The sequence below is a fragment of the Micromys minutus genome, assembly GCF_963924665.1.
Source record: "Micromys minutus genome assembly, chromosome: 2".
Classification (NCBI taxonomy): Eukaryota; Metazoa; Chordata; class Mammalia; order Rodentia; family Muridae; genus Micromys; species Micromys minutus.
The window spans coordinates 76576446-76603564 of NC_137971.1; the positions used below are offsets into that span (position 1 = coordinate 76576446).

Here is a 27119-nt window from a genome sequence, read left to right on the forward strand (position 1 = left end):
CAGAACTGACTGTCGTCATGCCCCGAGCCACCCCTTCTGTGTAACCTGACAGCTAGAGATTAGATGTAAGACAGAGTTTGAGGCTATTTAATCTGCCATGATCTCAGATAGTTGTTCATTAAATAAATCAAGGTTTTCAAGACTTAAATCCTGGCAGTGATCACTGACAAACACGGCGGGTAGCAGAGGGCTCTGATATTCTGGCTACACACAGAGAATAAGGTGTAGTGTGTATGATGTGCTATAAGTCACTTGCTTACAAGTCTAAGGAAGTGTATCTGTGTGTGCATGCTCGAGTGTGTGTGTGTGCGCGCGCGCTCGCTCGCGCTCGCGAACGTGTGCGAGCGCTATATGGGATTGATCCCATGACCATGAGCACATGAGGCAAGTTATCTCCCACTGAGCTTCAATCCCTAACTTTTAAGGAATGTATTACAATAGCTGCCACCTACTGCTCTCAAGAGTTCAGAGCGAACAGCAATGTAAGGTACAGATCAAATTTGGGGAACTGCGGAAGATGTTCTCTGTAAGCACTCTCCTGATAAAATGGCAAGCAGTAGCTGAGAGAACGGAGATACACATTATTTGATGATTTAATGCATACTAACCGAGAACCTGTTATAGGCCAGGCATGATTTAGATCCTAAGGATGGTTTGAGCTAGGCCAAACATGTAATAACCCTAGTGGCCTGTATCTCTGTGAAAAAAATTAGCTGAACTTGATTAGTTAGAAGAAATGTATCTGGTGCTAAGCAATGTAAGTGCAAAAGGGAGAAACATTAGTTGTTCGTGGATGGACAATCCAAAATGATGTTCCAATGAAGTCATTAAACTTGAGCCAGGATCAGCAAGGCTGACCGAGGAAGCCATAGTGGGACATGTCTGAATGAATGAGGCAGGTGTTAGGGCTTTTTTTCCTGGATTTTTCAAGTACATAAAATTATCCACAATTGAAAATAAAAAAGTCATTGGAGTCCAGTGGAAATGTCTTTGTCTATAGCTGTCCCTGGCTGTGGGGACAAAAGACAAAACTCGGGTCCTCAAGCAGAAGTGACACTGTGAGGTGCTGGAGCCCTCTCACCCACTCTTACCAGGTCAGACGTCACTTTGACGACGTTTGTAGGTAAGGAAACAGAGATCCAACATGCCAAGTGACTTAGTAATTGCTGAGTGTTGAGAGCCATGCCCTGCTTAGTCTGCCTACACGATGCTCAACAAAGAAAAGTTTTGTTTAAATTTTCTCCAAATTTGACAGATGCTCATTAAGTTTTCTTCTTCCCTCATATTGGAATCTTTTAAAAAGCCATTATTTTTGACACAGAGACTAGACATCTCTGAATCATCACTGTATAAATTTACATCATAAAACAAAATGCAATGCCATTTGGACACCTAAGCAGCTGACTGAGAACAGTGAGGCTCATGTGCTGGCCTGACCAGGGAGATCCAGATACTAACATACAAGCTTTATGCTTCACGAACACATGCCAATGCCTATGAAATGCTGACACATGCTGTATGCTGATAGAAGCTTCTCTAGGTCTATCTCAACACAATGACTGAGTTTTAATAACTTTTTCCTGATTGCTCCACTCAAGTATGCCTCTAGTTTGCCAACATGTTTAAATTCCATCTGTCTAATGGCTTGCCCTCTGAGTTCTAGCATTTAGCTCCTTCGTCGTACTTTTGGAGACAACATTTCCTAAGTCGCCCAGGCTTGGTTTGAATTCATTTTGTAGCCCAGGCAGTCCTTCTACTCACAATCCTCCTGCCTCCGCCTCTGGAATTGCTAGAATGGCTGGCCTATATCTCTAGGCCTGGAAACAGTTTAGTCTTACTAAGCAAACAGACCACATACTTGCTGAAGTCACAACTGTTTGATCCTACTTTTATTTGCTTCTGTCTTGCCCAATACGTCCTGATTGGCCAGCTGCAGCATTTGAGGAATAGTTTGGTAAAATCAGCTAGAGGAAAGTTAACTCACACAGTGGAATTTGATAGTGTTGTTCAAATGAGAAAACAAAGTGAGATACCAGTGTGGTCATTGATTTTCTTCCCTGCAAGCATCCACCAAACTACATATTAAGACGGTGTTCCTAAGACAGGTCATCAGTTAACATCAGCCATGTGGAAGAAATAAGTATGATGTTATTGTTCATCAATAAGGAACATTTTCCAAGTCAGAATACACTTATTGGGTCAGAATAGGAGAAAAAAACTGGATAGGTTTTGTCTAAATTATAACCAAAACACTTCAGATCTAATACAATAGAACACATATTTTTCTGTGTAGCGAAAACAAAAAAGAATTAAAATGATGTTAGAATAGTATTTTCTGAGACAAAGTCTCACTATGTAGAGCTTCCAACTCATCATTTCTACTATCTCAAGACTACCGAGCACGATTGTTATAGGCAAGTGCCACAACGCCTAGCTAAGAAAAAGAAAAGAATCAGATAGATAGATAGATAGATAGATAGATAGATAGATAGATAGATAGATAGATAGATACCGTATAGTTTCTTCAGGAAAAGCGAAGAGCCACAGCACTTCAGGCTCCCCATTACCAGGATGGCAATCCGGTCACCCAGCACATCAGCCTCATCCATATGGTGTGTGGTCAGTAAGATGGTACGGTTCTTTTTATAATGCTGAAGCAGGTCCCAGGTGGCCCTCCTTGAGACTGGATCCATGCCAGATGTTGGCTCATCAAGTATCACAACCTAGAGACAAAAGTAACCAAGAGTCTATTTACCTCACATTTGCTACATGTGGAATAACCTACTATACACGTGAGACATGTTTAAGCAAAAATACAGACTCTAGACCACTGTAGAACGAACACCTGCTAAATCCTTAACTGTCAAACTTATGGCTACATCATGTCGGCTGCATTAACAATGAGAAGACTCTCTCCTTTCCATTTGGAAGAGTTGAGTTTGTGCCAGTCTTTGTGTTTGAATCTGGAAGAGTAAAGACACATTTTATTTTATCTTATTTATTACTGTGTGTGTGTGTGCACATGTGTGGATGTCAGGAATTGATGTCCAGTGTCTTCCCCAGCCACTCTATATGCCTTATCTTTTGAGACAGGGTCTCACACTGAACCCAAAACTCAGTGATGAGCAGGACCGATTGAACAGCAAGCTCTGGGCTTCAGTCTGCCTCCAGGTCATCTTTGCTTTAACATTATAGGCATCCACAACCAGGCCTGGCACTTTTATCTGAGCTCTGGGGATATTCATGAAGCCAGTTCTCCATGTGCTCCATGGGTACTTTGCCACAGAACAGTCTCACCAGCCCCACAAGAGCCTGGTTTACTGTCGGTTACCTTAGTGTCCCCTATTAGAGCTATGATGATGGAGAGCTTCCGCTTCATCCCTCCGCTCAGATCCTTTGACATGGTGTTACGTTTCTGCAGCAGGTCAAATGAGGTGAGCATTCTGTGAATCTCTCCTGATCGGAGCATCAAAGGTATTCCTTTTATCTAAAAAGAGGAGCCGGAGTTTATGCAGTGCTCTCAAACCTATGCTTAGAAAATTCCTACATTAGGGCTTTAACAGAGCTGTGTACATATGCTATCCTTTCTCGTTGCTTCCAATATGAACTTTTGATGAAAGTAAGGCTGCAGGTCCTTGTTCACATGGCCTGGAGGATGTGAAGGGTGCAGAAAGGGAGTGCTTACCACGCAGTAGAAATAAAGGTGTTCTGACACTGTCAGCAGCGGGAACAACAGGTCTTCCTGGGGACACAAGCCCAAGCTTTTCCTAACTTGAACCATGTCAGATGAGATGTCATATCCACTAATATAGACCTTTCCTCTGGTAGGAAGATACAAACCTACAATTAAGCAAAGACATGACAGAGCTTCAGCAAGGACACATGGCAATGTGTTGTTCACTAGGTGCCTTGCCTGCAGAGTCTATGGATCAGGCAAAAGCAAAAGTGTCATCCACAGAGATACCTAGTGCTAATGGTCATGATCTCATGGCGATGGCAAAAGAAGTGACTTTTCATTTTCATCTAATTTTATATCTTTACTGAAAGTATTTTGGTTTTGAAATTTAAATATCATTATAGCATTTTCCCCCTTTCTTTCCTCTAAACTCTCCCATGTACCTCCCCTTTTGCTTTCAAACTTCTTTAAATTTACACACACACACACACACACAAACACACACACACACACACACACACACACAACCTTCTCAATCCATTTAATGATACTTGTACATATATGATTTCAGGTCTTATATAGCCAATGAGGAAGTTGTTCTCTGTGGAAGACCTTCTCTCTCTCTCTCTCTCTCTCTCTCTCTCTCTCTCTCTTTCTCTCTCTCTCTCTCTCTCTCTCTCTCTCTCTCTATCTATCTCTATCTCCATTCCTCAGTTGTCTGTCTCTTTGTCTATGATTGGGCCCTGTGAGATTTCCCCTGGCATACACAATATCTACCGGTATCCTCCTTGTTTGGGTCTTCTTTAGGTAGCCATGTTGTTAAGATTTCATGGGTATAGCTTCTCTTATATTCCTATATGATCTCAGATCAGACTTTGGGTGCCTCTGGCTCTTATAATCCTTCCACACCCTCTTCCTCAATGCTTCCTGAGCCTTAAGTGCAGGAGTTGTGTTGTAGATATAGCCACTGGACTAGACATCACAAACTTGCTTTCTGCATTTTGGTCAGTTTTAATTTTCTGGAATGGTCTCTATTGCAACATGAGGTTTCTTTGATGAGGGAAGAGTTCTACATGTATCTGTGGTTAGAAAGATAAATATTTAGACTATAGTTAGGGATTATGATGGTTTAGGTAAAACAGTAGTTCTAGGCTCTCCTCCAAGATCCATGACTTCTCTCACCACAGGTTGTTGACCAGACATGTTTGTCTTCTTGTTGAGCAAGTCTTCAGTCCCATTAGAGAGCTGTTGGTTATTTCCAAGGTATGTGTGCCACTACTGCAGCCTTAAGGTTGCCATGTTAGTCATTGTTGTGGTCCATACGTGTCAAAGCTGGGTAGGACAGTTGATTGTGTCCCCCAATGGAAGATTGTTAGAAACCTTCTGGTATCATGAAAGGTAGTCCTCAGGTAGGAGGCTTTCAGGAAAGATCCAGTCTGATCATCAGAATCCCATGTCTCAAGTGCACGGAGTCATCAAGAATAGAGTTAAACTCTAGAACAAAGACCTATGGAAACGGCTTATAATGTCTGGGGAGTCTTAGGTTTTCCAAGGCCAGACTTTGCAAGGGGGTTTCTCATGTCTGGCATTGGGGTTCCCATCGCACAGCCTATGGCTCTCGTGGGGAGCACTGTCAGTCCAGGTAAGAAATGTTCATTTAAAATATATATGTATACACACAGACTTGTGGGTATTATATGTAATTTTAGGTAAGTTATATTATAAATATATCATATTATTATAAAGAATATATGATAAAGATAATTATAAAGAAATAATAGGATTACTTGTGGAGTTTATTTTCAGACACCCTTACTGTTAATTTTACCCTCCCCCTCTCTCTCCTTCTGTATTGATCTCCTTCTCACCTCTATAATGAAAGTTCTCTGTCTATTATATCCATTTCTCTCAACAAATCACTTATACTCTGACATTCTTCTGTCTATAGCCTTTCAGAGTCCCCTTTGTTTTCTTGGTACCGACTGTTACTCCAGGGTTGTTGGCTATCCGGGGCCAACCCCAGTAGCTGGCCCCCAGGAAGTCTCTCCCTGTGGTGGACTCCCTTTGTAAACCTTCAGTGCATGCAAATTACCTGGCACAGCTGAGAAGCTCCTGTGGCCAGGCTATAAAAGCTAAAACAGCTGTGACTGTCAAGACCAGAAAGTGGCCAGACCCTCTCCCAATTGTTCCAGGGGTTGTTTACTAACTGGCTTTAAAAGTCATTCCCAGCCCCAAGTTAGGAGAGTGGCCAGACCCCACCCTTCAAGAAAAAAAAAAAAAAAAAAAACCCACCAATCTTTAAGCTTACCCCAAAAATCAGGCCACATAATACCTCCAGTCTGGAAAGATCCTCATCCCCACTCCAGGAAACCCTGTATAAACCCTGCCTTCTGCCTAGTTCTCTGTGGCTTCTCACCCTCCGGGATTTTCTCTACCGATAAATCTCTTGCGAGGTTTGTTATGAGGTGAGAGACTGTGATATTGCTTGGCTCCACACTTACCAGGATACCTTTCCTGGAAGAGCTGTTTCCCAGGAAACCTCTCTGAGCTGAGCTGCTATACTTGCATTGGGGAACCTTTCCCGGGCAGCTAGAGTAGAACTTCTTAGGGGAAGTCTTTCCCTTCGGAACTGCAACACTTACAGGATTATTTACCCACACGTGAAGATTTGGATCTAGGAACCACAGATGAGAGAAGGCATTCGATGTTTGTCTTTCTGAATCTCTGTAGCCTCACTCGATAAAATCTTTTCCTGCTTCCATCCATTTACCCGCAAAACTCATGATTTCCGATTCCGTTTCTGTTCATTCAGCAAGTGGTATTTCATCCTGTTTGTATGCCACACTTTCTCTACCTTGAAGGGCATTTAGGTTCTTTCCATCGTGACTAGAGCGACAATGACCAAGCCTGAGGAAGTACCAGTGGAGTAAGGCACTGACGCCTTGAGGCAAATGGCAAGGAGTGAAATAACTGGGCCGTTTGGTACCTTCATGTTTAACTTTTGAGACTTCTCCACACTGATTTTTCTCATGGGTGGACCAACTCGCAATCCTACCAATAGTGAATGCTTCATGTAATCTGGATATTAGTCTTCTCTCAGATGTCTGGCTAGGAGAGATTCTCTCCTGCTTTAGTTTCCTCTTTGCTTGCCTTTCTCCCTTTGAGGTACAGAAGCATTTTAGCTTTGTGATGTCCCACTTGTCAGCTGCTGCCATTAATTCCAGGGCAAATGGAGCCCTTATAGAAAGTCCTTCCCCGGACCTGTATTATATAGGATACTTCCCCTGATTTCTTCAATAAGTTTCAGGTTTCATATGAAAGTTGTTGGTCCATTTGGGGTTAGATTTTTGTGCACAGTGATAGATATGAGTCTAGTTTTATTCCTTGGCATCCAGAGCTGGAGCTTCTCAGGCAGGACATCTGATTTCTGAGCATCACTCGTAAACGTGTTTTCTTCTGACCATTGTATCTTTTTGGCAACTTTTTCAAGTATCAGATGGTTCTAGCCACCTGTATGCATGTTTGCATCTTCAGCTTTGTTCACTTGATTTCAGGTCTGCTTTTTGTGACAGCACCATATTGTCTTCATCCCCATGACTCTGGAATGATCTATGCTAATCAGGGATATTGTCCTATGGCTCTCTTTTCTGTCACTGATGCGTCTTTACCTGATTTAGGTAGTACCATAATATTTGATTTACAGGTTAAGTTTCTAATTTTTGAGAGAATTTAAGAACAATTGGCTGTGGATCTTTGAAAGTCTGAAACAAAACTGCTGTAAATCCACCCTGGACTTTTTTTTTTTTTAAGCTAGGTGGCTTTTTATTACAATTCAATCTCATTTGTTGTTTGGGATTTATTTAGATTGCTGACATCTTGGTGGCTTGACTCAACCTAGAAACTTTTTAATTTTTTTTCCTTAGGTTTTCCAGCTTAATAGAGTCCAGGTTTTTAAAGCATTCCTTTATGATATTCTGTATTTCTATGACGTCAGTGGTAACTTTTCCCTGTTAATTTCTGATTCTGTTAATTTGAGTTCTTTCTTTTTTGTTTGATGAGCCAACAGCTGCCAACTGTGTTTATCTTCTCAGAGAAATGGCTCCCTGTATTGTTTGTTTTGTTACGTTGATTTGGGCTCAGATTTTTACTATTTCTTGACATTTGGTGAGTTTAGATATGGTATTTTCTTTCTTTCTTTCTTTTTTAAACTCTTTGAGTTGCATCACTAAGCCATTTATTTGAGAGAAGTATTCAGTCATGCTGCCTTTCCTGGGACACTTGGGGTGTTAGGCCAGTTGTAGCTATGGGATGCAGAAAGCCACCAGGAACCTAGAGAGTTACATCCCTGGAAATATAAAGTCTACTTAAGTTTTTATAGGAAATAGATTTTAAAAGATTCAGGAGATCCTAATATAGAGCAAATAGAAAATAATCTAAGCATCTTACTTTGTGGGCTCTGTATTATATCCTATCATATAATTATACAAGCTAGAGAGATGGTGAGTGGTTAAGGTCGTTGGCTGCTCTTCCAGAGGTCCCAGGTTCAATTCCCAGCACCTACATGGTAGTTCCCAACTGTCTGTAACTCCAGTTCATAGGATTCAGATACCCTCTTCTGGCCTCTGTGGGTACTATATGCAGGCAAAACTATCCATATTACAGAAACATTAGCAAAGCATGACCCTTGCTTCAAACAACTTAAGTCTCATGCTGAAAGCAATGATTGAACAATGGTGACATGCCATTAATATGTTCTGCACACATATGTTGACCATTCTGTGGGGAACTGTTCTAGTCGCTTGGGCCATATTAATTTCCAAACACAAGTTAGAGTTGATAATTGTCAATGAGGAGCTGTGGGAAGCTACCCTGGCATCCTCTTCTGCTCTGCCTTGCCCTTACGGGGCTCTAGTCACTGATGTGTTTAAGGGCATTTGAAAAAATCCCTGACATAGAAAGCAACAGTCACAGGTTCTGGGACAAGGACATGTCTTTGGGGACAACTGCCATACACATGTGACACATGGAGTGCGTTCCAGGAAGGCAGATACAGGGAAATTCTGGGAGTGGTAGGAGATGCTACACTAGTGTCAAGCACAGCTATGACTCCTTTACAGTCACGTGGGGCTTGTTGAGGAAGAATGCCTTTAAGAAGAGGCTTTTAAACTAAAGTTTAGAGGAAATTCAACAGCATTTAATCTGCAACGCTCATTGTCTTGGAAGTGAGCCCTACCCATCCTGCACGCCCTGAGGATTTCAGCCCTGACCCTGGGATGCCACCTGACACTGTCACATTCTTTCTGCCATTTCTCATTCTTTCTTCTCTCGGCCCATGTGGCAAGTCTCTAGCCTCTTGCTTCCAAGCCCCATGTGTCCTTATATTGCACATCACTTTTCCCATTCATATTTTTTTTTCTGTTAAATGTTTCTCAGACTCAGATTTCGTTCCCACTAACCCACCTCCCTAAGCAGGAACTACTGGTGGTTGCCATGTTAGAACTCTTCCTTTGAGCCCTGTTTGTTTCTCAAGCCCCATTATGAAGCTCTGCCTACCCATCAGCAAGTGTAAAATTCCTGGAGGTCGGGCTTTGTACCTATTTGCTCACTCTTGGGTTTCATCCCAATGCTTTGCACATTAACAGACTATATTGATAGAATAAACGAAGTTATTGGTTCATATGAAACGTAAGTAGGAATGAATTAAAGATGGAATTTTTAGGCCAGTGAGATGTGTTAGTGGGCAAAGGCACTTGTCACCACACCAGACAGCCCCAGTTCAGTCACCAGACACAGAGAGGAAAGAGAGCTGCTCAGTTGTCCTCTGGTCCCCACCTGTCTGCTATGGAGCACATGTCCCCTCCCCAAACACACAAAACAAGCAAATAAAAATGGGCTTTTAACAGTGGATTATTTGAGAAATTAGAAAACTTTCTGGGTATAATTTCCCATCTTAAAAGGTGGTTGCATCACACAGATATATACAGATGTATAACTAAAATTTAATCATTATGAAATATTCTTATCAAAAAATCTAAATTACATATTGAAAAGAATACTTAATGTATAAAATCAACTTTGGGATATTTTTAATGGGTTTGTGGGTATATGGGATGCATAGTAAAGTGTTGGAATGGTTGAATGTAGGCTGTGTATGTAGGGACATTTACTAAAAGTGTTTTTTTTTTTCAGTTTAGCTCTGTGTTTGAAATATTCTTCATAGTACACATTCGCACCGAGAGTAGTACACACTGAGCAAATTACAATGGTTTCCTGTGGTTCAGACAGACTAAAAGGAGAGAAAACAATGTTGGAAGAAGCCAATAAAAAATGATCGCAGAAGTGTCAGCAAATGTTCCACACTCGGTCCACAGAATTGGCCCCAGTTTGACCCTGGATACACACCTGTGAGAATGGACAAGGTAGTGGTTTTTCCTGCCCCATTATGTCCAAGAAGAACAGTAATCTGCCCCTCATACAAGTTCAAAGACAAGTCTTTTACTGCCATCAGGGTACTGTTTTTTATGGTGAATTCCTGTCAAAAGATAAACAAGTACTAATTTGATTACTGTCACCTGTCAATAAGGAGGAAAAAATGTCATTGATCTCAAGGCTGGAGAAACAAACAAATACTGCCTATAGGCAGTCATAAGGATTGTTTCAGGGCAGAGCTACAGATTTCCCTCTGAGCAAGCTCATGTTTTTGCTCTGATCCAATCATGAAAATGACTAAACACCAGTCTGCCCCAGTCAGCCAGATACAGTCAGTCAGACACAGTGAGTCAGTCACAGTCAGACACAGTGAGTCAGTCACAGTCAGACACAGTCAGTCAGACACAGTCAGTCTCAGTCAGACACAGTCAACTAGCCATATCAGTCAGTCAGTCAGTCAGTCACACTCAGACACAGTCAGTTAGACACAGTCAGTTAGTCTCAGTCAGACACAGTCAGTGAGACACAATCAGACACAGTCAGCCAGCCATATCAGTCAGTCAGCCAGTCAGACACAGTCCATCAGACACAGTCAGACAGACACATCAGTCAACCAATCAGTCAGTCAGTCAGTCAGTCAGACAGTCAGACAGACACAGTCATCCAAACACAGTCAGACACAGTCAGCCAAACATAGTGAGACACTGTCAGTCACAGTCAGTCAAACACAGTCAGACACAGTCAGCCAGAGAGTCAGACATAGTCAGCCAGAGAGTCAGACACAGTCAACCAGACACAGCCAGACATAGTTAGTCAGACATAGTCAGCCAGACACAGTCAGCCAAACACAGTCAGCCAGATACAGTCAGCCAAACAGTCAGACGCAGTTGCATACAATCAACCAGACACAGTCACACACAGTCAGTCAAACACAATCAGTCAGACATAGTCAGACCCAGTTATCCCATCAGTCTTTTTTCCCCAAGTCTCAGAATGAACTGCTGAAAAATCTCATTGCAGACTCCACTCATTATACCAAAAGGAACTCTCTCTCTCTCCTGTGCTCTTATCTGCATGAGCCACATAACTATCCATCTACCAACATGTTCCAAAAATTGAGACTGAAAGACTTCATATCATTATCTACCTCATATACTGAAAATGCACTAGTCATTAATCACTGCTAATCAGCACATTTGCTTATTTAACAAGAAATTATTGAGCACATGTGTAGCATGCATTGGAGAACATGTTCTGATTGTGGTTGTAAAGAAGACATACCTGGTACTTTCTATAGCAGAAAAATTGCAACAGGAGAACAGGAAAACGCGAATGCATAGGTGCAAAGGAATGACTTAAAGCTTTTACTAAACATTAGCCAGAGGATGCACCAGTGGAACACAAAAAGAGCCTAGAACAATGTGTGTGTGAATGTTGTCAGCACGTTTCACAAGGAAGAAAGGCAGTTTGCCATCTGGGCAGCATTGGGAGCACATGTGACTTGTAAGGTATACATCTAACAAGGGGCACAATGTTGCCAAGGCAATACAAAGACTAGTCAGATACACTTTTCTCCACCCATGCCTGAAAGGTAAGTGTTTTGAGCAAGATAATAATTGCATCTCTCACTTCAGTGACCATCTCTGAATATTGGACTCTGAATTTAAGTGCTTTTGGTTGCCTAGATCTAAACTCTTCTTCTGAGTTTGTGAACTACCATTTTCTTCTTATAACTGGTATTTTAAGGTTAAATAAAAATCCTAATGTGGTATTAGTCCAATCTGTAAATTCATTTTAATAGCCATAATGGGAAGTTGTACACATGCTGTACAGTAAGCCCATTTAAAGAGTATAATTTGGTGGCTTTCAGTTCATTCGTGGTTTTACAGCTGTCTACATGTCCCATGGGTACTTTCCTTTCTCTGTCCTAACCTGCAAATACAGACAGCCTTGGCTGCTCTGTGACACAGCTAACTGAGGCAACTCCAGGCATTCACCAATACCAGGCATTCATTCACGGTTTTCACCAAACACTCAGAAGTGAGTGAACTGATGCTAACCACTGGACATCAGCTCCTGCCTGTTCCTCAAAGCCCTGTCTGAAAAACTTCAACCTGACCTCTTTGTAGTTATTGTAGACATACTTAGGTAAAATGGCCATTCTCCCTCCCTCTCTTCCTTCAAGACAACCGTCCCTGTCTAGGAGACTCTATCTCACAGCAGGCCTTCTGTTTCTCTGGCTCTTAGCCTTCCCACCTCCTTTTCCACAATTCTCCCTGGGCTTCATTTAAAGGTGTAAGGGCCGCATTGTGGCTATAGCGAGACTGGGGCTGGTGCCATGGCTCGTGGGCTTTAATCTGGGTGGGGTATTTATTGCTTTTCTCTCTAGACAACTTCCCTAGCAGCTTATGATGCTATGAGAGCTAGTCCTGAGGGAGGAGACTTCCAAGTATGTTACAAATTAATTTCTCCCAGTCCTATGTCTAAAATAGGTGGTATTTTCAGCAAGAGGATCTTACTTTGAAGTTCTGGGAGGGAAACAGGGTCAATAGAAATTGTATTCTTTTACTTGCCAGACATCTTGTGTTTTCTAATTAGTCACCTCTTACTCTGCTGGAGTATTCCCCACTGTGGTGAGAAGAACACTGGTTTCAGTTTATGCTCAGATGTGTCAGAGGCTGATGGCATCTCAAAAGCACACCACACATCTTTCCTTTCTGCATTTGTTGAGTGCAGTGTGGCTATCAGGCCCTACAAATTAACTATGGATGTCAGTTGCTTATGTCCTTACTGACTGGTCTAGGTCTATGCTCATATTCTTTGTGTTTTCCCATTTTTGTGCTTTTTAAAATTATTTTAAATATACTAATCACTATTTTTAAATCTGTGCCTACTAGCTCTAACATCCATATCATGTTCCTAATGAAGCTTGTCTATCGTACATGTTTGCTGTTGGTTAATGGTCGTTATTTTGTTCTTCTTCACATGTCTACAGAGAGAACATTGGATCCACTGAGACCTCGTGACACCCTGTGCAACTTTAGAGAGAGGACTGGGAAGAAATGAACCACTGTAACATCGGGGTGGGGGTGTGTGCCGGGGTGATTCTGCAGGAAAGACAACAGAACAAGGGCAGAACACACTTTCCTTGATATAACACTGCCATATTAAGACATCAGTTGATGTCACTAAATATCCAAGCAATCCAATGAAAAGTCTGTTAGACACCAGTGCAATATGGTCAAAGCCAAATGTAGGACTAACTGGTTAAAAAAAAAAAAAAGAGGAGTCCCAGAAGCAGTCCTCCACTGACCCTTAACCCAGCCACATAGCAGACATTATGAAAAGAATTCAATTGCCACAGATTATAAAATCAAACCCTCAAATTAATTTAGAATAGCACCTTGGGAGACTAGGGAGTGTAAGCTTGTATAAGTTTCCTGATAAAATGGAAAATACACCCTGGAAGGTCCAGAAAAGAATAAATACCTAACAACATCTCAAAGAGTTCAAAGCAGCCTAACGTCTAATCTGTAAAACACATCAGGATGCTATTTGTTTTACAACAGCAAATCAATACCTAATAAATGACTCTACCTCTTATCACACGGGGCAGCATTATTATCTACATAAAAGTAGATTATATTCTGAAGGATGGAGTGAAATAACAGAGAAGTGTTGTTGTTGTTTTAAATATGCAGCCCAAGTGAGCCTTAAACTCATGATTTCTCTGCCTTGCCTCCCAAGGGATGGGATAACAGGCTTGGCTGCCATGCCCAAGCCAATAAATGGACTTTTGATTTTCTTGTATACACTTCAATTTCATCTTACTTCCTTTATCTTTTAATTAGCATAGGTATGGAGTTGTGGCCATGACAAACATCTAATCTCCATACTAGACTGTTTCTCCATCTTACTGAGAACCAGAAACCTGGTGAATATGTAAAGACCTTGTACAAATGATGAATCTGGATGCCAGCCACTAAGCCAACAGGTTCAGGCTCCATGACATCGCTTGGAGGTATTAAATCAGTGACTTGGCTCTCTTCCCTGCTCAAGGCTGGCTCTCCAAACCAGTAGGCTCTCTAAATAACAACAACAAAAAAAAATAGTGATAATAGTAGTGGTACTAATAATGATAATATTCATAGTAGTAGTAGTAATAGTAATAATAATAATAATAGTAATAATAATAATAATAATAATAATAATAATAATAATAATAATAGAAAGTTGAGTGCTCTAAGATGTCAAAGCTCTCTGGCTTGTTTCACTCTGGCTCGCAGTTACAATGGATGACTCAAAGGGTCATCACTTGTGATGAGTATAACATGAAGCAAATTGTCTGTAATATGAATTTCTGAAATTATGACCACAGAACACACATTCTGCTTCAAGCTCAGCTTTGCAAGATGAAAGTCAGAGAAGCTGCCTCAGAGAAGTGTTGCCTCACTCCGAGTCAGATCTTTCTAGCAGAGTTGGGTTACACATTGTGGCTATCTTGGCACTTTTCAGTGAATCTGTAAAGACAAAATCATTTTCATAAATATTTTAAACCACTTGGCTTATATTTTAGCCAAATGTTCATTTTCACTGATGTTACACAAGCACTGAAAGGCAAGTCTGTAGTGTCTTAATATTTTTGTACTTAGTCCACTGTACTGTGTAGTCTCTGTCTTCTTTACCATTTAAGTATTTATAAAGAAACACCAGTTCCACTTAATTATATATTTGACAAAGTCATTAAGTCTTTATCCTTCAAAAATATAGCATCATCCCAATGGAGATAAAAAATGCATTTGGCAAAATTCAGAGTATATTATTAAAAATCTTCAGAAAATAAAGCATAGCAATAATTTACTCAGCACATTAAATTCCATCTTACAAGCCCACAGCAGACATCATCTCAAATGGGGGAAGGCTGAAAGCATTTCTTTTAATATCTGGGACAAGAGTGTTCATATGTCTACCATCCTTACTTAATGCGATGGTGAAAGTCTTAGCCAGGGCAGGCAGTTAAGTAAGAACAATAAATAAAAGGCACCCACACAGTAAAAGAGAAAGTCAGATGATTTCAGTTTGCAGGTAATGACTGACAAATTTAGAGAACTTCACCAGTCAACCTACTGAAATGAATGGATTTAAAAAACAAATACTAAAAACACACTAGTTGAAATGGAAATCAAGAACATAATCCCAATGACAACAGAATAGCCACAAAATTACCTAGGGGCAAATGTAATCAAATGAATAAATTCTACAATGAAAATCACAAAACTCTTAAGACATTAAATAGGATGCTAAAATGTAAGGGTTGTAGGTCATTGGCTTACATTCATGTTCAATGAGAGATCCTGCCTCAAAGGAGTAAGGTAGAACAGGACACATGCACACAGGTTATGTGTTCTAATAATGTTTGTGCATGTGCATGCATACACAAATGCAATCTGACTACAAAAATCAACATATCTGGTCTTTTTCTATATTGTGAAGCTCTGGTATCTAACTCAGATAATGCTGGAATAACATATAGATGAATGGAACACAATATAGAATCCAAATATAAGGCCACATATGTATTAGAAGCTGATTTTTTACCAAGATACCAAATATTAGAAACATATTGACTTTTTTAGACATATTGAATTTTTAAAAGTCTCTTCAATAAATGGTCCAAAAAATTGGACACCTGTGCACAGAAGGAATTCAAAGGCCAACCTTTCAGAACACATGATGCCCAAACACCTAAACCTACTAGAAGGAAAATGAGGCAGTGTTTTAAGACATCTAGAGAGCTGGCACTTTTGATTATAATAAGATCCTAAAAGAACAACTACAAAAGCTAATTCAGGCCAATTGAGTCACATTATTAGGCTGAAAATCCTCTGCAAACAGGAATAATGATCAAGACAGCAAAGCTTACCTGTGAAATGGGAGAAAATATTTGTAAACTAGTTGTCCAAAAGGAGTGTGTTCAGCATAGATAGACAACTTAAACTCTTCAATAGTGGGAAAAACATGTGTAATGCAATTTCAAAATGGCAAATTATATGAATAGGTATTTCTCAAAAGACAAAGAGGGCCTAAATTAATTTTTGACTAAAGTTAACCTTGAGGCTATTCTCATTCAACAAGACCACAGTAGAATCTCCTCTAACAAAGATACAGTGATTAAAAGAAAAATGGTTGTATATTTGAGTATAACCCAGGCCTGTAATATTTTAAATAAAACACAAAACTTCACATACTAAAAAAAATAATAACAGTAAGTAAAAATTATTCAGTATCACTACAAGAGTTACAAATCAAACCAAAATCACAAGGATATATTCTCTCTCTCTCTCTCTCTCTCTCTCTCTCTCTCTCTCTCTCTCTCTCTCTCAGACACACACACACACACACACACACACACACACACACATACCATAAAACAAACATAAAAAGTGCTGCTGAGTGTGAAGCAAAAGAAGAACTCTCACAAACTCCTGCTGAGAATTTAAATTAGCACATCCTTTATGGAAAACAGCACAGCAGAAGTTCCTGGGAAGAACAAAAAATAGAAACACAGCTGGGCTCACACCCAACTGTGCTCTCCTTTTTGTAGCAACACCCTTCTCAGCAGCCAAGACATGGATTTGATGGGTAAACAGATAGAGAAAGTAAGGTATACTCATGACATGGACTATGGCTGACCATAAAAGAAGACTGTCGTTTATTTACATGGGTATGAATGCCTGGAAGATACAGTGCTAAGAAAAAAAAAAGATACAGAAAGACATATACCTCATGTTCCCACACATGTGTAGAAGCAAAAAAAAAAAAAAAAAAAAAGAAGATTTCTTGGAAATACAGAATAATTTATAGTCACAGGCTGAGCTGTGGGAAGAGTAAAGGAATAAATAAAATAAACTCAGACAGAGGAAATACATGGTTCTACAGCATGGCAGGATGACTATAATTTACAGTGATCTACAACTGTATCTTCTAAGGGACTAAAAGGGAGAAATTTAAAGTTTCTCAACTTGAGGTGCAAATGATAATTAACCTGATTTAATAAAATATTCATTATATATGTATATTAAATTTTATACCACTTTTCATAAATATGCATGGTCATACTTAAAACTAAAAGTAGACATAGGCATAGTTTTTCCTCTTCCCACTAGGGTCTACAGACAATATTAGCATGCATCCATTCAAATGAGATCTCTTTGCAGAAAATCATTTCATTCCATACATACATATGGCAAACAGGAGTGTCCCTGCAAAAAGGATGAGGCATTGTAGTTAATCTTCACTGGCCACTTAATTGCCTTGAGATTTGCCAAGGCATTCAATAAGCCACATTTCTGGGATGTTTTTGAGGTTTTTTATAGAAAGGAATCACTGGGGAGGTAACCCAGGCATTGGTAGACTGAGGGTGAAGAGGGCAGGATCCCACTAACACACACATCCCGGCTCTGCTTCCTGGTTTCTATGAGATGAGCAGCTTTGTTCTGCCACATCTTCCTGCAAACATGACCTGCCCTGCCTCAGCTCAATGTGATGTGGGTATAGGAATGTGGGCTGAAGCATACACGAAGCTTTGAGTTGTTCTTCTCAGGTGTTTGTCACAAACAGGAGGTCTGATGTCACAGTTCCCATTGGAAAGTCTGGTAGGTGTCTGGAGCCTTATTTGCTCTTTGCAAACTAGGTACGGAAGGACTGGGGTCAGGGTTCTAAAGATCAGGCATGTAGGTGCTCACCTTCAGGAAAAAGTTCCAGGGCTTGGGCACACCATACTTCCCCGGAAAGACAGCGTCTACATACCAGGCCACAAGGCCAAACAGAAAAGCACTTAAGAAAAACATTCCTATTATGTGGGCCAAGGTTAGGTCATCATCAGCATTTACTTTGGTAGCAAAGTTGTACCACTGAGCGCCATGCCCTGAAACAAAATGGAAGACGGTTACTTCAGATGTCCAACAGTGGCTGAAGTAAACAGGTAGGAGGCATGTAGGTCCTTGTGCCTATAACTGCACACAAGCAAGATCCGGTTCCCACAGACCCTTATCTTAGCCTGTTCATCTTCAGCCATCTGCAGCACTGTCCTCCCCAGAGCCTTAAAATGAGCACCATTTCCCTTGAGCCTGCTTTCTCATTTAATATATAGAACCTATCTTGGAACAGGAAAGATGTCTCTTGTATTTTATAAGAGCTTTGATGTAGTCATATCTTAGGCTTCATTGTGAACACAGAACTGAGTTGATAATCACCACAAATTTTTCCCCAAATTTGCTGTGCTTAAATATGCCTAAAACAAACTATCCAGGGCCAGACTTTCAAAGTTTGAACCAACTCTGACCACTCAAATCTTGTCACACTAGACATCCTTCTTGCCTCCAGCATTTCGACACTCTGTTGGCCATAGTGTTTGTAGAGACCCCCACAATATCCAGCTGCTTTAAGAATAAATTGCACTTGTGTTCTGGAGACATGTGCTGTCTATTTGTTATTTGATGACACTCTTGTGTTTAGATTCTCCAAGAAGAAAAGGAAGTAAAAAATAATGGAAGAAAACGTTCATCCAAGCCCAACTAAAAGTTATAGTGACATAAACAATCATAAAATCTTAGAATCATTAAAGCAAATATCCGGGTGTGAGGTGAACAATACATATAAACTCATATTCACCAGTAGAAGAAGAAGGCTCAACTTCTGTTCTTCAGGCTAGCATATAGGAAATTGGAAGTTACTACTGTGTCCAAACAAGTAAAATCAGCTGCACTGAAGAACACAAGTAAAATTAAAACAGAAGACAGTACACCCCGTAAAGTCAATATCTACGAACAGGTTCCAAAGAGATCAAAGTGTGTGATATGCCAGATAAAGAATTCAACAGAATAAATTTCAAAGAGTCTAATGAATCCAGATAAAAAAAGCCAAATGAATTAAGGAAGATTAATTCAGGATACAAATGAGAAACTAGGTAAAAACTCAGATTTTGAAAATGAGTCAAAGAGAAATCTTTAAAATCATTAGCTCAGTAAATCAAGTGTAAAAGCCTCAACAATAGAGATTAGTTAGAAGAAAGAACACCTCCTTCTTGAAAAAAGTAATAATGAAGACAAAACACAAGATCTCTAAGACATCATCAGATGATCAAATCTTTGTCTAGTCAGCATTCCTAAGGGCAAGGAATCACAGGTTAAGGATACAGGAGACCTAGTCAATGAAATAATATTCCAAAGCATCCAAATATTGCACACGTGGGGAATAGAAAGCACTTAGTACAGCAAAAGTAAATTACCCCAAAGTAACCTCTTTGCAACATTTTAAATCTTTTTAAAAATCCAGAACAAAGAAAGGATACTAAAACCTTCAGGACAGAAGCACCAAGTGACACACAGAAATAAACTGACTAGCGCCAGAGTAGATTTCTCATAGGAAACTTCTGGGAGGTGGGAAGGAAAGTATGATGGAACTGTGCAAAAGCTAACAGCGATCCCACGCAGAGGTATGTATCCAAAGGCAGAGACCATGAGGAGAGAGAGGAGGAGCAGGGAACAGATGCCATGGATCATGAGTGCATGGCCAGGAGGGCCAGCAGTTGGAGTAGGAGCAGCCTAGCAAAACATAGCAAGTGATCCCTCGGGTTATTGGCAGGGAGTAGACAAAATAGCACAGAGGGTTGACATCTGCCCAGCTCTAGTGTTTTAAAGCTCATTATAAATGTAAAGGTTTTATGTCTTTTACTTGGGAACTAAATGATCTAAGGTAGGGTAGAAACTCCTAAAGAATGTTTACTACAACAGGTCCAGTAATAGGCTAATTTACCAAAATGAAACAAAGAGATCACAAAAAGATCCAAAGAAGTTTCCCTAGTGATAGATTGAAACTCAAACCAACCACAAACGAAGAACAATGCTAATAAACAAAGAATGAGAACACAATGCCACTCACCGTCTTTCTAAATAAAACTAAACACTTAAGCAAATTCTTCCATACATAAACCTACTCAAATTTTTTTCAGCCAGATAAACTCAACTTTGAAAGAGCTACAATTAGTCAATAATGAAACACTGACATCTTTCGGTGTGAAAGGCATCTGTTGCCCATTATTCCCCAGAAGAGACAGAAGGTAAGGCATGCACATAATATATGTATACAAATATAAATACTTAATATGTTACTTGTAATGGTGCTATATCATTTCCCTTAACGTGTACATGTATATGTGTGTGTGTGTGTGTGTGTGTATGTGTGTACATAGTATGTACATCTATAAGGCACACACACTTTTTTTTTATGATAGGTAGGAACACTCAAACTACCCTTTAGCCCTCTCTCCCCCAACTCTGTATGTTCTGTTCTTTCCTTCTGGGACAAAAATTAATTCAGGTGCTGTCACAAAGGGAAGACTCACCCTTCATTTCCAGCTTGCATATCAAGTCAGTCCCGAATGCTAGTGCTGTGTTGGTAATGAGACAGAGAGCCAGCTTCTTGCTGAGGCTTGTCTGATCATACATAGAAAATATGACCAAATATGGAAAGAAGGTGAGGAAATGGAGGAACCCTGCAATAGAAGTGGCCAGAGAAGCTGGAAAGGGAGAAGAAAAAGAGGGTCAGTTGACATAAGCCTCAGCAGCTGGGGAAAAGAGCTTTCCTTTTATTGCAAAGAAAAGAATAAAACTCTAAAAAGGGAGGGCACTCTTTTGCCCGCTATATCACCGGCATCTCACACTGTGACTAGTGCACGGATCAAGACTCTCCCTTAACTGAGTATTACGAGAAGACATTTTTCTGAAATTTATCCAGTGGTATCTGAAACTCTGAGATGGCTTCCAAAATGAGAGTTTCTCCCGGCGTTGTCAACTCACCTTTATCAAAGAATGTGCTAATCATGAAGCTGAGTAAGATCGAGGAGGTGGCAAAACTCAGGAAATAGAAGGCGAGGAAGAGTGGATCACTGTGCTGGAAGACTCTCTCATGAGTAATCTGATAAAATAATTAGGGAGCTGCTTTGATCACAAGTGAAGTGATGTGGGAGGGGGAAGGCACAGAAGTGAAGGAAGATACAGAACACCTCCCTCATGAAATGAGTCAAGCCACTTGGAGACACCTAGGTCGGTGTCCACGAAGGGCCATTCATCTGCGTCTCCTTCCCCCTTCTTGATACACTACACCTTTTGACCTCCCACAGTGGAGTCAGCAGGGGGCGGGGGGAACGCATTCCCTCTTGTGTGAACACACTCTGCCCACACCACAATGTCTTTGTCCCTGTGATGTGCTGAGTGCAAATGGATACTTGCCTTGAGGGATAAAATCCCACACAGCAAACAGATGATGACGAAATACATCAATAAAAAGGTGACAAAATAGGAGATCCAAAGCATAGCATTACTGAGCCCCACCATGAGCTGGTATTCCTGAAGGAGAAATCAACACAAATTGTGAGTCATGAAAAACACACTTTGAATGTCTTCATATGTCCTACTATTGCTTAACCATCGTCATCCCAGATAACCGACAAAGACATCTTGCTTCACAATAGCCTAAGGACCTAACTGAATTCAACTCTGTACCCAGTCAGTGCTGTGACTTCAACATGGAATTCTGGGTCCAGAATTCTTATCTCCCAAGACTCAGCAAGTTCTGGTTCTGCTATAAGAAACATTTTTAAAAACTAAAAGTGTAAGAAAGTTAAGATGAATCCGGGCTGTGGTGGCACATCTTGATCCTAGCACTCGGGGGGCAGAGGCAGATAGATCTCTGAGTTCGTGGCTAGCCTGGTCTGCAGAGTGGGTTTCAGGATAGCCAGGGCTACACAGAGACCCTGTTTTACCAAACAAACAGGTAAGTAAAGCTAAGACTATTCCTCTTGTCATTATGCCCAAAAGGTAAATAAATACATTTCAGCTCTACCACAGATCTGAGCAGGGACAGGCCATCTGTGATGCATGAGCTGATTTGCCTCCTTAAATTTTTGGAAATAAAGCTCAATGGCACATAGCCACATCCATGCATGTCAACGCTGTCTCCAGCTGCCTTCATCCTAGAATTTACCTACACTAACCTCTTCTGGGTTTACAAACTAGAAATCCAGGGGGCCGGAGAAACAGCTCCCTTATGAAGATTGTTGACTACTTGCCTTTGTTAGGGTCTCTAGTGCTGTGTAAAACGGCATGACTGAGAGCAACTTGGGAAAGCAAAAGGGTCGTTTCAGCTCATAAGCCAGAGAAGGAAGTGGAGGAGCTGATGCAAAGGCTGTGGAGGAACACTGCTTACCGGCTTGCTCCCCATGGCCTGCTCAGTCTGATTTCTTATGCACTTCAGGACCGCCTGCCCAGCGTTGGCACCACCCATGATGGGCTGGGCCCTCCCCCATCAATCATCAATCAAGAAAATGCCCTACAGACCTGCTTACAGGCTAAATCTTATGGAGACATTTTTTTTTTCAGTTGAGAGTCTCTCTCCCCAAATGACTGTAGCTTGTGTCGAGTTGGAAACAAAAAAAGGAATCAATTAGATCGTCACTCTTGCAGAGGACCCGGATTCAGTTCCCAGCACCTACAGGATGCTCACAACCGTCTGTAACTTCAATTCCAGGGATCCAACACCCTCTTCTGGCCTTTGTAGGAAACAGGAATGCATGGTACATATGCATACATATATGCAAGCTATATAAAATACATACAAAATAAAATAAGTTTCAAGTTAGAACACCAGACTGAGAGGTAACAGTATTACAGATCATACTGGAGGACACCCTGTTCCTGTCTATTCAAACTGCAACTTTGTGTCTTCAATGCCTCTTGCCTAATGGCTAGTGATAACGGAAAAAACTTAAGAAAATTCAATTACACAGTTTACTTGAAGAAAGCAGTAGTTCGGGGTGGGGGGGGTCACAGCCTGCAACAGTAGAGAGTCACTAAGTTCTGCTAGCAGTGTATACAGACAGCATTACGGGAAAATGCTATACAGAATATCTCTGTGTGATGACTGCTCAGCCAATTTCTCCTTTTTATGCAGCCCAAGACCCCAGCCTATGGAGTAGCTCTACCCACAGTAGGCGTGTCTTCTAACCTCAATTGACCAAAGTAAAACAGCCCTGGATTGCTCAGAAGTCTGTGACTAGGTAATTTGGATTCTGTCAAGGGAATGATATCGACCATTGGGTAGCATCAGGTGCAGAATGCTGCACAGAGAGGTGGCTTTAGGGCAATTTTAATTTACATTTACAACCTTCCCTACTGACCCGTGTCAGGGTCTGGGAATAACTGTACAAACCACTACACATGATCAAGGCTCTGGATTTGGTCCACACCTGCAGAGAAAAGTAGGCAGCGGGCTAATTAACCAAGACATGAAAAGCACGCTTTGTTTTTGGGTATAAAAGACAAGAAGGAAAAATGTCAAGGTGAACTGGGAGGGTCTACTGAGTGCTTAGCTAAGTGATGATAATTGCCTGTCTGGTTGCAGTGGGAATTGAAGAGCCCAGCAGCTGCCATGAGGTGAAAACACAGAGCAAGCCCAGAGAGGGCAAAGCAGCTGGAGTTTTTAGGGTTTCAGAAAGGGCAGAGGTTAGCAGGATAAGTGCTCCAGGCGCCTTTAGATGGTGCTCCCACCATCTCCATCTTAGAGCTCGCGAGGACACATCCCAGGACCAGAACACAGCAACACAGGCAAAGAAAAATTTCAGTTGCCAACAACCAGATTAAGCCATAATCACCATCAAAAGAAGGCTACCTACAAGGTGTGTCCAGTTTAGTGGGCCTGGACCTGAATTCTCAACCTAAATACTACTGAAAATTTTTCTGTGTAGGACATTGACCTATGTCTTTATGCCTATCAAGGCTTCTAAACTTTGATGTGGCTGACAGTTCAGTTTTATGTCGAAGGACACTGTGGTGGATGTTATAGGACATTCAGCAGCATCCCTGGCCTCTACCAATCCAGTGGAAGTAGCATCTTGGTTGTAAAAATTCTCTCCAAACATTGTCAAGTGACCATTGGAGCAAAATTGCCCCAAACTGAGAATAAAAGCTTTCGAATAAACCCTACTGTCACCCCCCAACAAAAAAACTACATAGTAATAGCTGGGTGTCATGGAATATGCCCATAATACCAGAATTTATGAAGCAGAATCAGGAGGATCATGGGTTTGAGGCTATTATGAGCTATATAGAATATTCTAGGCTAACCTGAGCTACACTGAGACTCTGTCTTAAAAAAATAAGATATAAACACAGAAATGTAAGATTATCAAATATCCACTAAAGTAAAAAAAAAATCACAATATCTGGACTTCAATTAAAAATGTCCATGTATTATAAACAGTCCCCAAGGTGGCTTTGTCACGTGTGCCTTCTGGTGTACAGGTTCTTTTCATGTTACTTCTCTTTGGTGTGTAAGCAGGTTGCACAACTTGTTTCAGTCTGTGGGGTGTGTTGAAGGTGATGAACTGTGTGCCTATAATTACATTGTGCCCCATACAAAGGCAGCTGATGCACTTTGAGATTATCAGTTGCTCTGGCTAGCAGCAAAAAGAGAGAGAAAGAAAGAAAGAAAGAAAGAAAGAAAGAAAGAAAGAAAGAAAGAAAGAAAGAAAGAAAGAAAGAAAAGAGATTTAAAAATTTTGTCCTGACTTTAAGGAGATAATTTTTTTTTTAAGGAGATAAATTTTTCCCACAACCTTAGGAGCTAAGAAGTGATTTTTTCCCCCATAATAGACTCAAACAGGAGAACAACCTTGCCTGAATCCAAGAGTGTCATGCCTGAATCCAAGGCAGGGAGAAGAGGTGGTGACAGGTGTGAATCATTTGAAGGTGCAGTGACCTTATATAGCAAAGGAGAACTGGAACCCATGGTGAGATGATGTGTAAATTAGAAACCAAGAGATGAAGACATCATGCTTCATTACAAGTCTGGCAATAGTGAACAGAGAACCCCGTGTCAGATAGGCGTGTTTGCAGCAGCAGCAAACAAAGTGAAGGAGGAAGTTTCAAAGCCCCATTATCCAGGATGATGTAATTATTATTTAGTATAACCTAATCATTATCCAGCACAACCTAATTATTACCCACTAAAATATAACAGTAAGTCACAAGAGTCCATTGCTGTTACCACATTCCATCTGTTGAAACAAGTTGTACCAATTACAGCGCCATGAAATGTGAACGCCCATCAGAAGCAAAAAGAATCGCTATTGCACAATTCTGCTTAAGTTCAAAAGCAAGCCAACACTAACATGGGCTTTTACACAGTAGGATATCAATAGCCTTTAGGAATGGAGGCAGAATAATGATTTGAAAGGGGTGAGAGCTCAAACTGGGTTTGGGGTTTTTGCATTGTTTTAAAGAACGCACAAAGTTGGTTTGAGTATAAAAGAGGATGTGGATCTGGAAAGAGATGGGGAAGAGGTTAGACATAACCAACGTGTAATGTATGAGCTTCTCAAATAATTAATTTAATTTTTTTTTTTTTTTTTTTTTTTTTTTTTTTTTTTTTTTGTTTTAAGGCAGGATCTCTCTATGTAGTCCTGACTGACCTAGAACATATTGGGTAGACCAGGATAACCTCGAACTCACAGTGATCCACCTGCCTTTGCATCTCAGGTGCTGAGATTAAAGATTCTAATCACCACATCTAGCAATAAAAATGATTTTAATTAAACAAAACAAAATGAATGCTAGCTTAAAGTGTCCAGTTTCATTTTCCGTGTCATGAAGAATAAACTGGATGTTTCAGCTGGTAGTCAAAAAGATTTGGAAATGGTTATTCACTAATTAGGGAAGAAAAGGTCTTATAGGGAGGAAAAAAAAACAAAGAATGGTTCAAGTTATCCATTTTCATGGAGGGACGAGGGACTAATATGGAAACATTAGGGAGAGACAGTCGTTGGCAAAACCAAGGAGAGTGTGCTGGTATAGCTAGATGGTGAAATATTAACAAAATCTTGAACAACTGGAAGATGGCATTACCACAAATGAGGAAGGAAGGGAAGCCATGAGGGGTTGGGAAGAAACAGGGTTACATTAAGTCCCATGTGTAAGGGACAAAGGAAATAGAGATATAGCCAGGACTCTTGCTCAGTTTTCCTTGGGCACTAACCTGGAGCATCTCTAATCACTTTCATGGTAGAATACTGTTGACTTCCCCAAACACTGCAACAGCAGGAAATGGTGGGGATATATATACATTACGCATTGCACCACATGAATGAGACTGAGGCTTTGACCATGGGTGATTGGAGCATTGTAATTTCACGTCTTTAGCCAGGGAGGAAAAGAATGATTGTGTTCCCTGTTGAGATCTGTCTTTTCTAAACTCCAGTGTCACTGTCCCTTTGGGAGACAATAGACTTACTCAACCTGGACATCATTTGACAGCATCTCCAAAGGCCTTAGCAACATCATGATGTGTGGGGAAATCCTTGAGAGAAGTGTTGTGAAAAGTTCAAAAAAATCAAAGTCAGTCATGTACCTATCCATTTCCACTCATGTCTACTTCCTATATATAGGTCCACAGATCAATCTCTGTCCCCATACACTAAGACAACTTAACTCAGGCTTTCTTGCCTTTTCCCTGGCCTGTTAGAATTACCTTAAAATTACCTTCTTGTCTTTAGTCTTGCCTAAATGGCCTAGCTGTGTCAGCAGATAATGACCCATGGACCAACCCACCACACAGGTCATCTCTGTATATCATGAAACCTAAGAATGGTCCTTGCATTTTTTTTTTAATGATTAAACAAAAACGGAAAAGAATGTGCAATGGTGAGGCATGCAGCCTCTGGTGTACTTTCTGTCTTTTGCTTTCCCTTCATGTCAGTCAATTTTCCATACCCCTCTCCACAGTTGCTCTTCATGGAGGTAACAGTGCTGGGCACAGGACTAGCCTGTGTCAAACCCCTTCCTCTGGTAGCATCTACTGAACCATACTGTTCACAGCTGCTCAGAACAACCAAAGCCATCTCTGTACTTCTAGAATAACATTTTCCCTTTTTTCCCCCTAGCTATAATGAATAAAGCAG

At 40.7% G+C, this 27119-nt stretch overlaps 1 protein-coding gene across 1 annotated transcript in view; it reads right to left on the minus strand.

Moving 5' to 3' along the window:
• The window catches only part of LOC308417670 (phospholipid-transporting ATPase ABCA3-like), a gene marked incomplete at both ends in the record, with an annotated part of 96820 nt that overhangs the window by 58678 nt on the left and 11023 nt on the right, over positions 1-27119 (minus strand). The window contains 9 exons of the mRNA XM_080913009.1: positions 2513-2723; positions 3332-3487; positions 3686-3840; positions 10079-10208; positions 14056-14190; positions 17851-18032; positions 20511-20684; positions 20965-21082; positions 21397-21513. Coding sequence (XP_080769135.1) covers positions 2513-2723; positions 3332-3487; positions 3686-3840; positions 10079-10208; positions 14056-14190; positions 17851-18032; positions 20511-20684; positions 20965-21082; positions 21397-21513 — 1378 coding nt within the window. The remainder of the gene's footprint in view (positions 1-2512; positions 2724-3331; positions 3488-3685; positions 3841-10078; positions 10209-14055; positions 14191-17850; positions 18033-20510; positions 20685-20964; positions 21083-21396; positions 21514-27119) is intronic.